This window comes from Sinohyriopsis cumingii, chromosome 19 (genome assembly GCF_028554795.1).
Source record: "Sinohyriopsis cumingii isolate HCF-2022 chromosome 19, ASM2855479v2, whole genome shotgun sequence".
Taxonomy (NCBI): domain Eukaryota; kingdom Metazoa; phylum Mollusca; class Bivalvia; order Unionida; family Unionidae; genus Sinohyriopsis; species Sinohyriopsis cumingii.
In genome coordinates this window covers 19,447,393-19,460,121 of record NC_142979.1, presented here as the reverse complement: position 1 = coordinate 19,460,121, position 12,729 = coordinate 19,447,393, and the positions used below count along the sequence as shown (strand labels likewise).

The following is a 12,729-nucleotide window of genomic DNA, read 5'->3' as shown; positions in this document are numbered from 1 at the left end:
TAAGCTAGAACTGTACTCTCAATGGTTTATATTGACATGGGTCTGTCCGTGTGAGTTTTCTCTATGACATTTGCTGACTTCTCCGGTGGCCTAGTGTTTAGAGTGTCTGGCTAGGATGCAAGACGTCGTGTTTTCAAACTCCAATTCAGTCATACCAAAGACTTATAAAAATGGTACTAACAGCTGCCTCGCTTGATGCTCAGCATTAAGAGGTTAGTGTTAGGACTGGTCGGCCTGGTGTCAGGATAATGTGACTGGGTGGGACATGATGCTTCATGTCTAAGGCATGATGCCTCAATGCTAGACATCACTATAAACTGTCTCACTGCAGACATTGTAGTGATATGACTATTTATTTTTAAAGCTATGTTAAAAATCCAAAAGACAAACACACACACACTTAATCTGGCAGCTGCTAACTTGTCCACATTCCTTAGGCAACCATTTGGACTGCATTCACAGACCTTTCTTATCCTCATTTCTGCAAAATTCTTCCTGGACCATGGTGCATTTGTCTGCTGTGCTTGATTCATTCCATATTTGGGATTTCCTTGAACTGAGCCCTTCTCTTCCTTTATTTTTAGTCCCTACAATATTCCTTTGCATCAGTCTGCTCTCAGCTTCATTTACCACATGGCTCGTGGACCACCTTTTTCCTGTCCTAACTTATATTCTGGCTTCACTTATTTTATCATACTTTGAATCCCTCAAAGTTATTAGGTGTCTAGCTTTGGTCATATTGTACTCTTAAGCAAGCAATGTAAGGGGTAGCTTGTGTGATCTGCCATAAAAACCAATACTGGTAAAGGATGGAGAAACACCTAGCCATCTTTTTTAAGTGTTTGTTTGATGACTTGATCTAGTTTACTGACTATGCTGATAGGGATTTCATTCACAGTGTGAGCCTTGAGAGAAAACCGTGCTGGTAATCCAAACCTTGAACTTAACAGGGAGGTGGATCAGTAACTTTTTTTCAAACCGCCTTCCACCTGTTGTTTCATTCTATGTTCTCTGTAAAGTCCTTACTGAATAATGGGGTCACAGCTTACATGACCATCAGAGGTGTTGGTGTCATTTCAAGAGTGTAGTTTACTCTTGTATAGGGAATGCAGCTTTTGTTTCCCTCAGGAGGGTAATTATAAGAAGGGTGGGATGTTCATCATAGCCTTCAGCTATTTCCTAATCTCCTAACATTAATGTGATCAGGGAATATATTCAAAGGAGAAAACAAATTTTTTGTCGTAAATTATGTTTCTCTGAGAATACTTACCTGTTCACATTCCTACTAAACTTTTCCACACCTCCCTGTGAATGCAAGCATTCTTGTTGATGTATCTGTCAAGCTAAAACGGAGTAAACAAAAGTAGCCACCTTACAGTGATCAGGGTAGGTAATGAGTAGTAGTTTCTTCCCTTTGTGTTGGTATTACATGAACAGGAAATGAAATTTTGATCTTTTTAACAATTACTGGATTCAGGATGTAGCTGAGGTTCTTCCTAATGTTAATGTAATTGGATAAGTTTTCTTAGAGAAACATAATTTACTAAATAATTTTCTATTTCTTCCTGTTGCATGTTCATTCTTCAAATCAAATGGTCATGGCGTCATTTCCTTTCATGTGATGTTATAACATTAAGTTCATAGTGTCATTCAGCTGTACAGTTCAAAATCAAACTACATTTATGGACCACTGTTTTGATGGTTTCTTATGAAAAATATAAAAATATATTGACTTCCACTTTATATATGTCAATATGAGATTTACTGGTTAATAAACTTCATATTCTTATAATATTGTTTGTTTCTAGAAAAAGCATTTGTTGTAGTAAAGTATAAAGATGGAATCTTTATAATTGGACCATGAGGATGCTCAAGAATTTATGTTATATTTAGTAGTGAATACTTGGAGTCATCAATTGTCAAGAAGTTAGACTGTATTTAGCAGTGAATACTTGGAGTCATCAATTGTCAAGAAGTTAGACTGTATTTAGCAGTGAATACTTGGAGTCATCAATTGTCAAGAAGTTAGACTGTATTTAGTAGTGAATACTTGGAGTCATCAATTGTCAAGAAGTTAGACTGTATTTAGCAGTGAATACTTGGAGTCATCAATTGTCAAGAAGTTAGACTGTATTTAGCAGTGAATACTTGGAGTCATCAATTGTCAAGAAGTTAGACTGTATTTAGCAGTGAATACTTGGAGTCATCAATTGTCAAGAAGTTAGACTGTATTTAGCAGTGAATACTTGGAGTCATCAATTGTCAAGAAGTTAGACTGTATTTAGCAGTGAATATTTGGAGTCCTCAGTAATCAAAATTTAGGCTGTATTTAGCAGTGGAGTCATCACTGAGACAATTTTTTTAATTCCCAGATTTCCTGTGGACAGGTCAGTAGAATATTAATATATCAATGAATGCTTAGAAGAAACTGATGGTCAGACATGAAGCTTTACTTTATTTCTTTCACTGTGGTGAATGGGGCAATATTTTCACTGCTATAGGCAGTGTAGAAGGTTTTTGAGGCTTGCATCCATTTCAGTCAAACACCATGAAGCTCTTTCTCATTGTTTAAATTTTTTTATCAGTGCCAATATTTATTGTGTCATTTCAGATTTATCAACACATCAAAGAGAAACAGATTATGACAGAACAGTATTTGTCAGCAATTTATTATATTCTATTGATGAAGATAAGATTAAAGAAATATTTTCCAAGGTAATTAAATACATATAATAAATACCTGAACATTATCTTGCCTATCATGTCATGGTGACAGCATCAGGATTGGAATTAAACATGACCTAAAGATTCAAGTATGATCTACCAAATGTCTGGTCTAACTGTATGCAACATTGACCCCGATCTGCTCTTGCATAGTGCACCAGCAGATCAGTGTGTATGTTGATTTTTATACTGATTACTCCTAGCAAACTGAATAGACCATATATGCTGGCAGTTTATATGACAACAGAACTAGGTCTATGCAATTTGCAGATGGACTTGACATAAAAGCAAGTACAGGTGGTTGGTCTAATACTGTCAGCAGGACAGGATATTTACAGTTCATATCAACAATTTGTTGACTGTGTATTATTATTTATTATGCTTGTTTGGTCCTAAATAAAAATGTTACAGATCTGATATCCAATATGGCCACCACAGCAGCCATATTGAAAATAGTATTGCTTCTCCTCCTGAACATAAAGGTGGTGCTCCACAGTTTTGTATTTAGGGTTAGGATTTTAAAGAAAAAGAATTTCCCCAGATTTCCTCACTGGTTATATTGGCTGTTTAAAAAAGACCTTGTATATCTTTCAAAAAAGTGCTAATTCTGCTTGGTCATTTTCACTTCCTGACTGCCCGAGTGGTCTAAAGCGCTCTCTGTTACAGATCACTACCATCTCACCTCTGTCTGCGTAAAATCGATTCTAGGATTTGGCCAATGTGGGTATGTGAGAAAGCTTGCCAGTAGCTTCTTGTAGGTCGGTGGTTCATCCCATGTTACGGTCCTCAACTACAGATGTACATATTGGCAAATCTTTTGTGCAAGAGCTATTGCCCTTTTTTGACTTGCAACTGGATATAATGTATGAAAATTTTGTGAAAGATGCAACTCTTACAAACCATTGTATTCACACTATTTCTTGATTTTCTTTTCTGTTTTTGCACTTGATTTGATTGTAGACTCCTCTCCATTATGGTTTAGTGGTGGGATGCAGTTGAGGCAGAGCTATAATTTTGCCCGAGTTTGTATCAGATTTGTGTCTATCTCAGACTTAAAAATGAAGTTCAGTCGTAGATGACATGACTTGGTTTTGGTTCTTGATCAGATGCATATCTTATTTAAGGTTTTGTATGACATGGGAAAGCAACGAGTATATAGTACAGTAGCAATGAGTATATAGTACAGTAGCAATGAGTATATAGTACAGTAGAAACGAGTATATAGTACAGTAGCAATGAGTATCTAGTACAGTAACAATGAGTATATAGTACAGCAGCAGTCGGGCCTTAATAGCATGGCTGCCTGCTTGCTTTGCACTGTGTGGTACAAGGTTTTTTTCCAAGTTTAGGCATATGCAGGCAGTAGGTGGTAAGCCATCCAGAGTGGTTTCTGCCCTCCCAACCGCTCCAACATTTTATATGAATCCCAATAAAATCCCAATATTGTTTTTATCCCTATATATTTACGCATAATTGTTCCAAAATCTCTATATTGCCACAGTATTTTCATTGGAAAGAAAAGCACATTCCAGTATGTTTCGAACATTCTTATTTTAGAAAAAGGATAAAAAGAATATAAAACAATTTGTTATGATGGATGTCCTTGGTTCAACAGAGAAAAGAAGTAGCAATAACGGATTATATGTTTAAATTTTCATATCAGCATATTAGGTACAAATGTTGGGGAGTTTTGTTTGTTCCAATACTAGAGTATGTGGAATTAAATTGGTAATATTAAGATGTCATCTTAGACATGAAAACATTTCCCAACTGAATTAACTTTACGAATAGATTTCTGCTACCTTCTGAATCCAGCTATGAATGAAAGGCATCAATTATGTCCCTGATAGACAAGAGATATTTGTGATGGAATGTCATCTCTGGTTCCCAGTTGCTGCTGATCCTACAGAAGCAAGGGGAGAGCTCAGCATTCAGAATTTGGCATTTATACAAAGGGGTTGTAATAATGTAGCTGTGATTCATCGTCAGGAACCATTTACTGTCTATGGGTAATCAGAATGGGATCAATCTCTCCTTGCTAGATGCTTTTCGAAAGAGTCAGTTTTATCAAGTGCTATCTCTGCAACCCTCACATTCAAATGAAACTCTTCAATTCAGGTTGTTTATGGAGGCTGTTAAATGCTATGGAAAAATCAATTTATTTGTTATAGAGTTATCTTTGGAGAAAGAGAACTCAGTGTCATGGGCCTATTGGTACTTGCCCAGATGTCCACCAGACTTTATTGATGTCATCACAACTTTGTTGAAAACATTAACTGGATTCATGTAAAAAGTTTCTTCATTAAAGAAAGGGCATAAATTTTCTCCTTGCCTTTTGACTCAGGCTTTGTGATAATTACATGTTCAAGTAGCTATCCCATGATTGTGCTGTTTCTCGTTAAGGGAATAGTTTCACTATTCACATATTGAGTCATATCACAATATCCTCTAAGGGGTTACCATGGTAGAAGGTGGATGCTTATGCATTTCCTTATTACCCATTCTCCTAACAACGTCATCAGTTAATTTTTGTCACAAATTGTTTCTCAAATAATGCTTACCAGATCACAATTCAGTTAAACCCTCTCACACTTCCATGACATTGTCATTGTCTTTGATTTATAATGCTCAGTGTTGATGAGCATTAGTATATGGGTAGCCACCTAGTGGTGACAAGGGGAGGTAATTATAATTGTATGTTGGAAGACTTTATTCCTATAGACACTATTTCTAATGCCTATAAAATGGTATCTAGAAATACAATCTTTTTTATTGTCTATTCTGGAGGACTGTATTCAAGAGGTAGCTGAATTTAATTACAGTATTATATTCCTACTGTTTGATTGTTCTGGAAGCTGTCTGGATTTTCCTGGGAATGTCTATTGGTAGATTGAGTAGATTGTTGAACCTGGACCTGTTGGCATTTGGAACCACCTCACAGATCTGATCACTTATTTTCTTAAACACTCTTAGAATCAGAACAGTTGGAGGAAAGGCGTATGCCCAGATTCTATCCCAACTAAATGAAAGAGCATCCACTGCCCTGTCTTCTGGGTCTGGTGCAGGTGAAAAAGGTGAGCTGCTTTTGATTCCACCTGGTTGCAAAGAAAGTGACCATCAGAACACCCCATGATCACAAATCCAGTGGAGGTTTGATAGGTGGAGAGTCTTTAGTTGTCTATGATCATAAGATATTAGGGACAAAGGTGGACACCCCAACACTACATGCTGTTGTCCATACAGACTGTAACTTCAGGTTGGGGGTTCTAATGATAGAACCAGGATTCCTGGCCAAAACCTGGTTCTTGCCTACAGGTGATGAGAAGGTGATCATTTGCTTCCTTTTTTGCTAGATCCTTTGAGAGATGAGAGATCCCAAAATCCCAAGCCTGAATTTTCACTAGTACATGTTCTTAGTTTAACTTGTTAGAATATTTTATACAGTTGATGTAGGAATTAATAAAATTTCAATGAATATTTTCGATTCCTCTCAGCAAGTCAAGGTTGCAGTGAGGAACCAATTTAGTTATTCTTGTCCATCCATCAACATGTAATTAACATTAGGCTATATTAGCATTCCTATAATCTTTACCAACATGATAGAAACATTTTGTGTCATATATTATGCAGCGATAAAATTCAGCTTTACTGTTCAGATGCAGGCTTGTAACAGCAGGGTTCTTGATTTTTGGGACCCACATCAGCTGATGTTAATGTTGAAGTTTACAACCTTTTATCTGTCCCCTCTCCCATAATTTCATTTGGTGAAGTTTACAATCTTTTATTCCTCCCCCCCACCAAATCATTTCAGTGTGATGAAATTTATAACATTTTATTTCCCTCCATCATTTCAGTATGGTGAAGTTTCTGATGTGAGACTGATCAGAACTTTCAAAGGTGCTTCCAAAGGATATGCCTATGTGGAATTTAAGGATGAGGTAAGTTATAATTGCTGGGTAGGACAGGTAAGTTTTAATTGCTGGGTAGGACAGGTAAGTTATAATTGCTGGTAGGATAGGTAAGTTTTAATTGCTGGGTAGGACAGGTAAGTTATAATTGCTGGTAGGACAGGTAAATAAGTTATAATTGCTAGGTAGGACAGGTAAGTTTTAATTGCTGGGTGGGACAGGTTAGTTGATCATATTTATACATTGAGATAAATTTGCATTTTGTGTGGGTAAATATTACTGTAACCACAGGATGTTGGATACAGTTTAAATCTGGGCTAATTGTATTCTTATAAGTACTGTGGTATCAAAAATTTCATGGTGGACCAATTATCGTGGTTTTTATTGCTGCCTTGAACCACAAATCTAAAGACAACAACACAAATTTAGCCACATTTGATGATGCCCCCATTGTTCATTTTCTTATTGTGTTTCATTCCTAGGGATGAACCAAGCCACTAGATAATTGACAATATTATAATCTGGTTATAAAATATTAGCTTTTACACATGTTTGTTTTACTTTATCCCATTGAAAATAGAATTAAAGAGCATTTTATATTGTTTCAGTGCACCAGTATCACTAGGGTATCTTGGAGCAATAATTCCCACTCCCTGTCTTTAATCGATTAGTGGGATAAGTAAGGAAAAAGAGAAACGAGAACAAGCATATGGTTTCCAAACACTAGTAATATTGAAAATGAAAGAATATATATGACGTCATTGTAGAACAAACTGATGGGTCATAAATGTAGAAGGGGTAATAGAATGGTCATTTAAAATGGAAACAACGGTATTTGTGCAGTATATAGTCGCAATTCGTGATCAAAAACAGAAAGGTCTAGTTTTACTTTTTTCGTTCATTTCTAAAATAGGAAAGATGCATTATGTGGGATCTACATGTTAGAATGTGTCAAACTGGGAATTGTTAAAAACAGCTTTCCAGCTGACAGTATCATGATAGATGGAGAAAACCTTAAATATATACAACAGGGCATGGTTCAGATTATGTGCATGTAACTTAATTCAATATATAAGACAGACATAATTCAGGGTATAGCATCATTCAGGGTATGGCATATGAAACCTCATTCAGTATAGCTTTGTCTCAGAATTTTGGAATTCTTTCAAAACAATCATTTTAATTCAAATTAAAAGCTACTATTCACTTTTTAAAAGAAAATCTTGAGTGATCTTATGATTGCAAATTCCTCAAAACATTGGAGAGAAAATTTAGCCATCTCGTTTAGGAAATCATCAGGGAAGGGAAGAATGACAGCAAGCAAATGATCAAGAAAGTGAGAGAGGGAGAAGGAAAAGAGTGTTGAAAAAGTAGTTGTCTTTTTTAATATGGTACTGAAATTTTGACTGAATATACATATCATTATTCAACCTTTCAGTTATCATGGAGAAATAAGAACAGCAAATATCAAGTAGTACATGATTATATATTATGTTAAATGAAAAGGGATTACATTTAAATGTATTTGTCTATAATTTGCACTGAAAATATGAAATTGATGGGTTTTCATTCATCTGGGGATTTTTCTTCAGTGTGGATGATATAAATATAAAAGCTTATTTACAGAGATCACATTCTGTGTTTGAACATACAGGAAATTGTTTTTTTCTTCTTCCCACAGTTATCATAAATTTTCTTTTTTCTTGATTTATCGATGAGCATTTCAACTGTAGGTTAGCATTAGTTATTAAATGTTTTAAATTTCCATATCACTGTTTATTTCAAACCGAATGCACAATCACTGTACTATCATCACAACATCATCATGTTCTTTGTTCTATTAACTTGTCACTTTTGATACCGAAGACATCTTTTGTGATTGTCATGCCATTGAATGCAGTTTTTCATAAATGATGTGATAGAAATTAACAAAGGTATGGAAAATTCTAAAACAAGTTAAACAGAAACCTTCATATTTGAACTAAAAATTCAGTCATTTGGTCATATGGTTGATTCAAAATTAAAAAGCATCTTTGTTAAAATTTTAAAATATGACTGCCTACCCCCACAAGGAAATATGATTGAGTTTCAATAAAGATAAGTATACATGAGTTACCATTCTCATTGGTGCCACTTGTCATTCAGCACATATTAATAACAGTAATAATGTCTCATTGTCACCTTGCAGGATATCAGTAGTAAGTATAAGACTCCAGTTTTGCAGTCTTTAAAATTTGGGGTGGGGGTGGGGGTAAGCACACTGTTTTGAAAATATTGATGTAACTTTTTCATGAAGTTAACATAAAGCAAATATGTGCAAGAGACTGAGGGTTGTTTGCAAATGGTTTTCTGGTGAATTGCATTGTGCATATGTGTATAAATAAAAAGAGAGTAAGCAACACTTGTTTTATATTACCTTTGAGTACGCCCGAAGGGCCTAGTGGTCTAAAGTGCTCTCCGTTACGGATCACTGCCATCTCACCTCTGTCTGCGTAGGTTCGAGTCTCAGATTCAGCCAATGTGGGTATGTGAGAAAGCTTGCCAGTAGCTTCTCGAGGGTCGGTGGTTCTTTCCGGGGATTTCCTGGGTTCTTCCTCCACCATTAATACTGGCCGCCATGTATAGCCTATCTTGTGCTGAAAAATGGCGTTAAACCCCCCCAACAACAACAACAACCTTTGAGTACCATGTATGCTCACTTCTCAGTTGACTCAGACTGCAAGCAACAAAGATTCATTGGTAATTTTCCCATAGTCAAAAGCATAAATATCTCACTAATTTGAAAGTTTTGGCAATATCATATTGCTGCCTTCATATTGATATTGCCAAAAATGTTGAATTTGTAAGATATTTATGCTCTGAGAATGAGGAATTACCAAAGATCATGAATTATCCAGTATGAGGAATTACCAATGATCATGAATTATCCAGTATGGGAAATTACCAATGATCATGAATTATCCAGTATGGGAAATTACCAATGATCATGAATTATCCAGTATGGAAAATTACCAATGATCATGAATTATCCAGTATAAGGAATTACCAATGATCATGAATTATCCAGTATGGAAATTACCAATGATCATGAATTATCCAGAGCAAGGAAGCAACCTTTTCAGTTTTAACAAAGATTCTGATCTGCCATAGCATAATGCGCCTGCAGATCAGGTTTATGTTGTTTGTTCTGCTGGTTATTCATAACAAGCTGCACAGACCCAGATCTGCTGGCAGATTATGCATAGACAGATCTGAGTTTTTGCAGTTTGCAGTTGGTCTTTACTTATAAGCAAATATATATGGTAGCTTATTCTTGCCAGATATCTATCAATACACTAAAATGTCTTGGTCATATCTGTACTCATTAAATTTGTTCAGTTCCTTAGACTTGCCATTTCCTTAAACTTGCCTTTCACTAATTTAAATGTCATTTAATATTAGATTGTAATGGAGAGCAACTAAGTTACTGTAACTTCTTCTTTGGATTTGTAGAGCATCATAATGTTATAAATACCATTATAACCAACAAAAACAAAAGCAAAATATTTCATTGATTATGTTACAGGTACAGTGCGACCACGCCATAACGCGCCCCATGATAACACAAATTCGGATATATCATGGTCGTGGCATATCTCCCGAAATCTTGTATGTTCATTTGCACATATAAAAATATTTTTGGTTCAAAGTACATGAAAGAGTGTATAAAAAATGTATTATCATTTTGGGGAAGAGATCGCATATGAATTCAAATATAATATGATTGTGGCATGGTTTCTGAAATTTTAAATAAATGTACGTGTATTTTTCTCACACCGGGAAAAAATATTTTTTTTTAAGTATAAGAAATAGTGTGTAAAACGTTTATTATCATTTTGCTTATGAATTTTAATATAACATGATTGTGGCATAGCTTCTGAAATGTAACAATTTCACCAGGTTCTTGAAGAGTAATGCCAAAATAAACATTATCGGAAATGTTACTTATTACTGATCCACGAGTAAAGCCAGTAAGTCGTCTTTGTGATTGTCTTCAATTAATTCTGTATATAATCATTACTCAAACAATAGCCAACATGTGTTTCTTCTTTAACTGCATATACAACCAAGTAGCAGACAATGTGGTTGCTGATAAAAGATTCTCACAATTTAATAAACATCAAAAAACGAAAGCTGCCAACATGTTTGCTGGGCTTGTCGGTGTTATTAGACGCAGTCAGTTGACCAGTAAATAATGTCCGCTTTATTAGCTGGAAATTGAAAGGGTATGAAATTGTACATGCGTTCAGCTTTAAAAGATTTATAAAGTGACTCGTGACTATTGCAGGCATACTGCACTTAGTTCTCGGGTTTTACATGTGTATGATGTTTGCTTATGAACATGTACAACAAGTTATAAAATCTTCTATTAAGTTCCATTTATGGTCCAGTTTATTGTGTGAGAGTTTATATTAAGTACCCTGTCTCACTTGAGTAGTTCTGTGAAATTTTATATTAGGTACCTTCTATGGCCAAGGTAGTTCTGTGAAATTTTATATTAGGTACCTTCTATTGCCAAGGTAGTTGTGTGAAATTTTATGTTAGGTACCTTCTATGGCCAAGGTAGTTCTGTGAAATTTTATATTAGGTACCTTCTGTTGCCAAGGTAGTTCTGTGAAATTTTATATTAGGTACCTTCTATGGCCAAGGTAGTTCTGTGAAATTTTATATTAGGTACCTTCTGTTGCCAAGGTAGTTCTGTGAAATTTTATATTAGGTACCTTCTATTGCCAAGGTAGTTGTGTGAAATTTTATGTTAGGTACCTTCTATGGCCAAGGTAGTTCTGTGAAATTTTATATTAGGTACCTTCTATTGCCAAGGTAGTTGTGTGAAATTTTATGTTAGGCACCTTCTATGACCAAGGTAGTTGTGTGAAATTTTATATTAGGTACCTTTTGTGGCCAAGGTAGTTGTGTGAAATTTTATATTAGGTACCTTCTATGGGCAAGCTATTATAAGTACCCTCTATGACCCAGCTAATTGGGTATCACGGTGAACCAGTTTGAAGAACCAGGCTGAAACCAATTACATATACTTTGGATTGACAACACTCTAAACCCTGCTTGTGCTGACACCAGGGATCCAACCTCTGCCACTAGAGATGCAAAGCATTTTGTGTCACCACTATGTTATCTTGACCCCCTGAATTTATTAGCACACATATAATTTACAACAGATTTCTTTCCTTGTCTATTGAAGTTTCCTGTCATCAAGGCATTAGCTATGGACAGAGAAATGGTGGAAGGAAGACCTATGTACGTGTCCAAGTGTGAAGACAAACATAAACAGAAGGCACAGTTCAGGGTATGGTATATGTAACCTAATTCCATATAAGCAGAAGGCTCAGTGTATGGCATATGTAACCTAATTCCTTATAAGCAGAAAGAACAACTCAGGTTATAATATATGTAACCTAATTTATTAATTAAATGTAACAAAGATTTCCATTGGTCCAAAGATAACCATGTGATCAGACTGAGCTGTGTTTATTTCTGTATAAACTGGACAGTGGACTACTTTATACCACCTTGTGTAAATAGAGTCACATGCAAAGCAACCAATGTAACCACTGAAAGAAAAGGCATGCAAACTACATTCCTTCAAAATTAAATCCAATTTTTGTCTTCTTCTGAAAATCGAATAAATTGATTTGGACAGAATCACATAACAAATCTTTGTATTTTTTCCAAAAATTTCTTTCTTTGACTATATTTGATATAAATTTGGATAAAAATGTTGCATGTATGCTAGATCAAGGTCTGTTGTGTCACCAGTATTGTGCAGGCAACTGTTGTGTCCAAAGTGACAGAATTCTGACAATTTTCGCTAAATTTTCCATGTCATATAAATTTCATACATGGAGGCACTAACCACATTGACCCATCAATATCTGACATGCTTTATGAAGTTGACAATTTTTCACAGGCTGAATTATCAATCATTCTGAATGAACTAACTAAATTTCAGTCACTTGCCTGTTGAACAGTAGGATGTCCACAAACCAAAATGATTAAATCTCTCAAAGAGGAAGGAAGACCAGAAATCAAAATAATTTAA

General features: G+C 35.3%; 1 protein-coding gene across 1 annotated transcript in view; it reads left to right on the top strand.

Annotated features, from left to right (window-relative positions):
• The window catches only part of LOC149775232 (spliceosome associated factor 3, U4/U6 recycling protein-like), an 87,316-nt gene that overhangs the window by 57,531 nt on the left and 17,056 nt on the right, over window positions 1-12,729 (top strand). Inside the window, exons 17-19 of the mRNA XM_089943998.1 lie at window positions 2,612-2,715; window positions 6,579-6,662; window positions 11,872-11,976. Of these exons, the coding sequence (XP_089800124.1) occupies window positions 2,612-2,715; window positions 6,579-6,662; window positions 11,872-11,976 (293 nt within the window). The remainder of the gene's footprint in view (window positions 1-2,611; window positions 2,716-6,578; window positions 6,663-11,871; window positions 11,977-12,729) is intronic.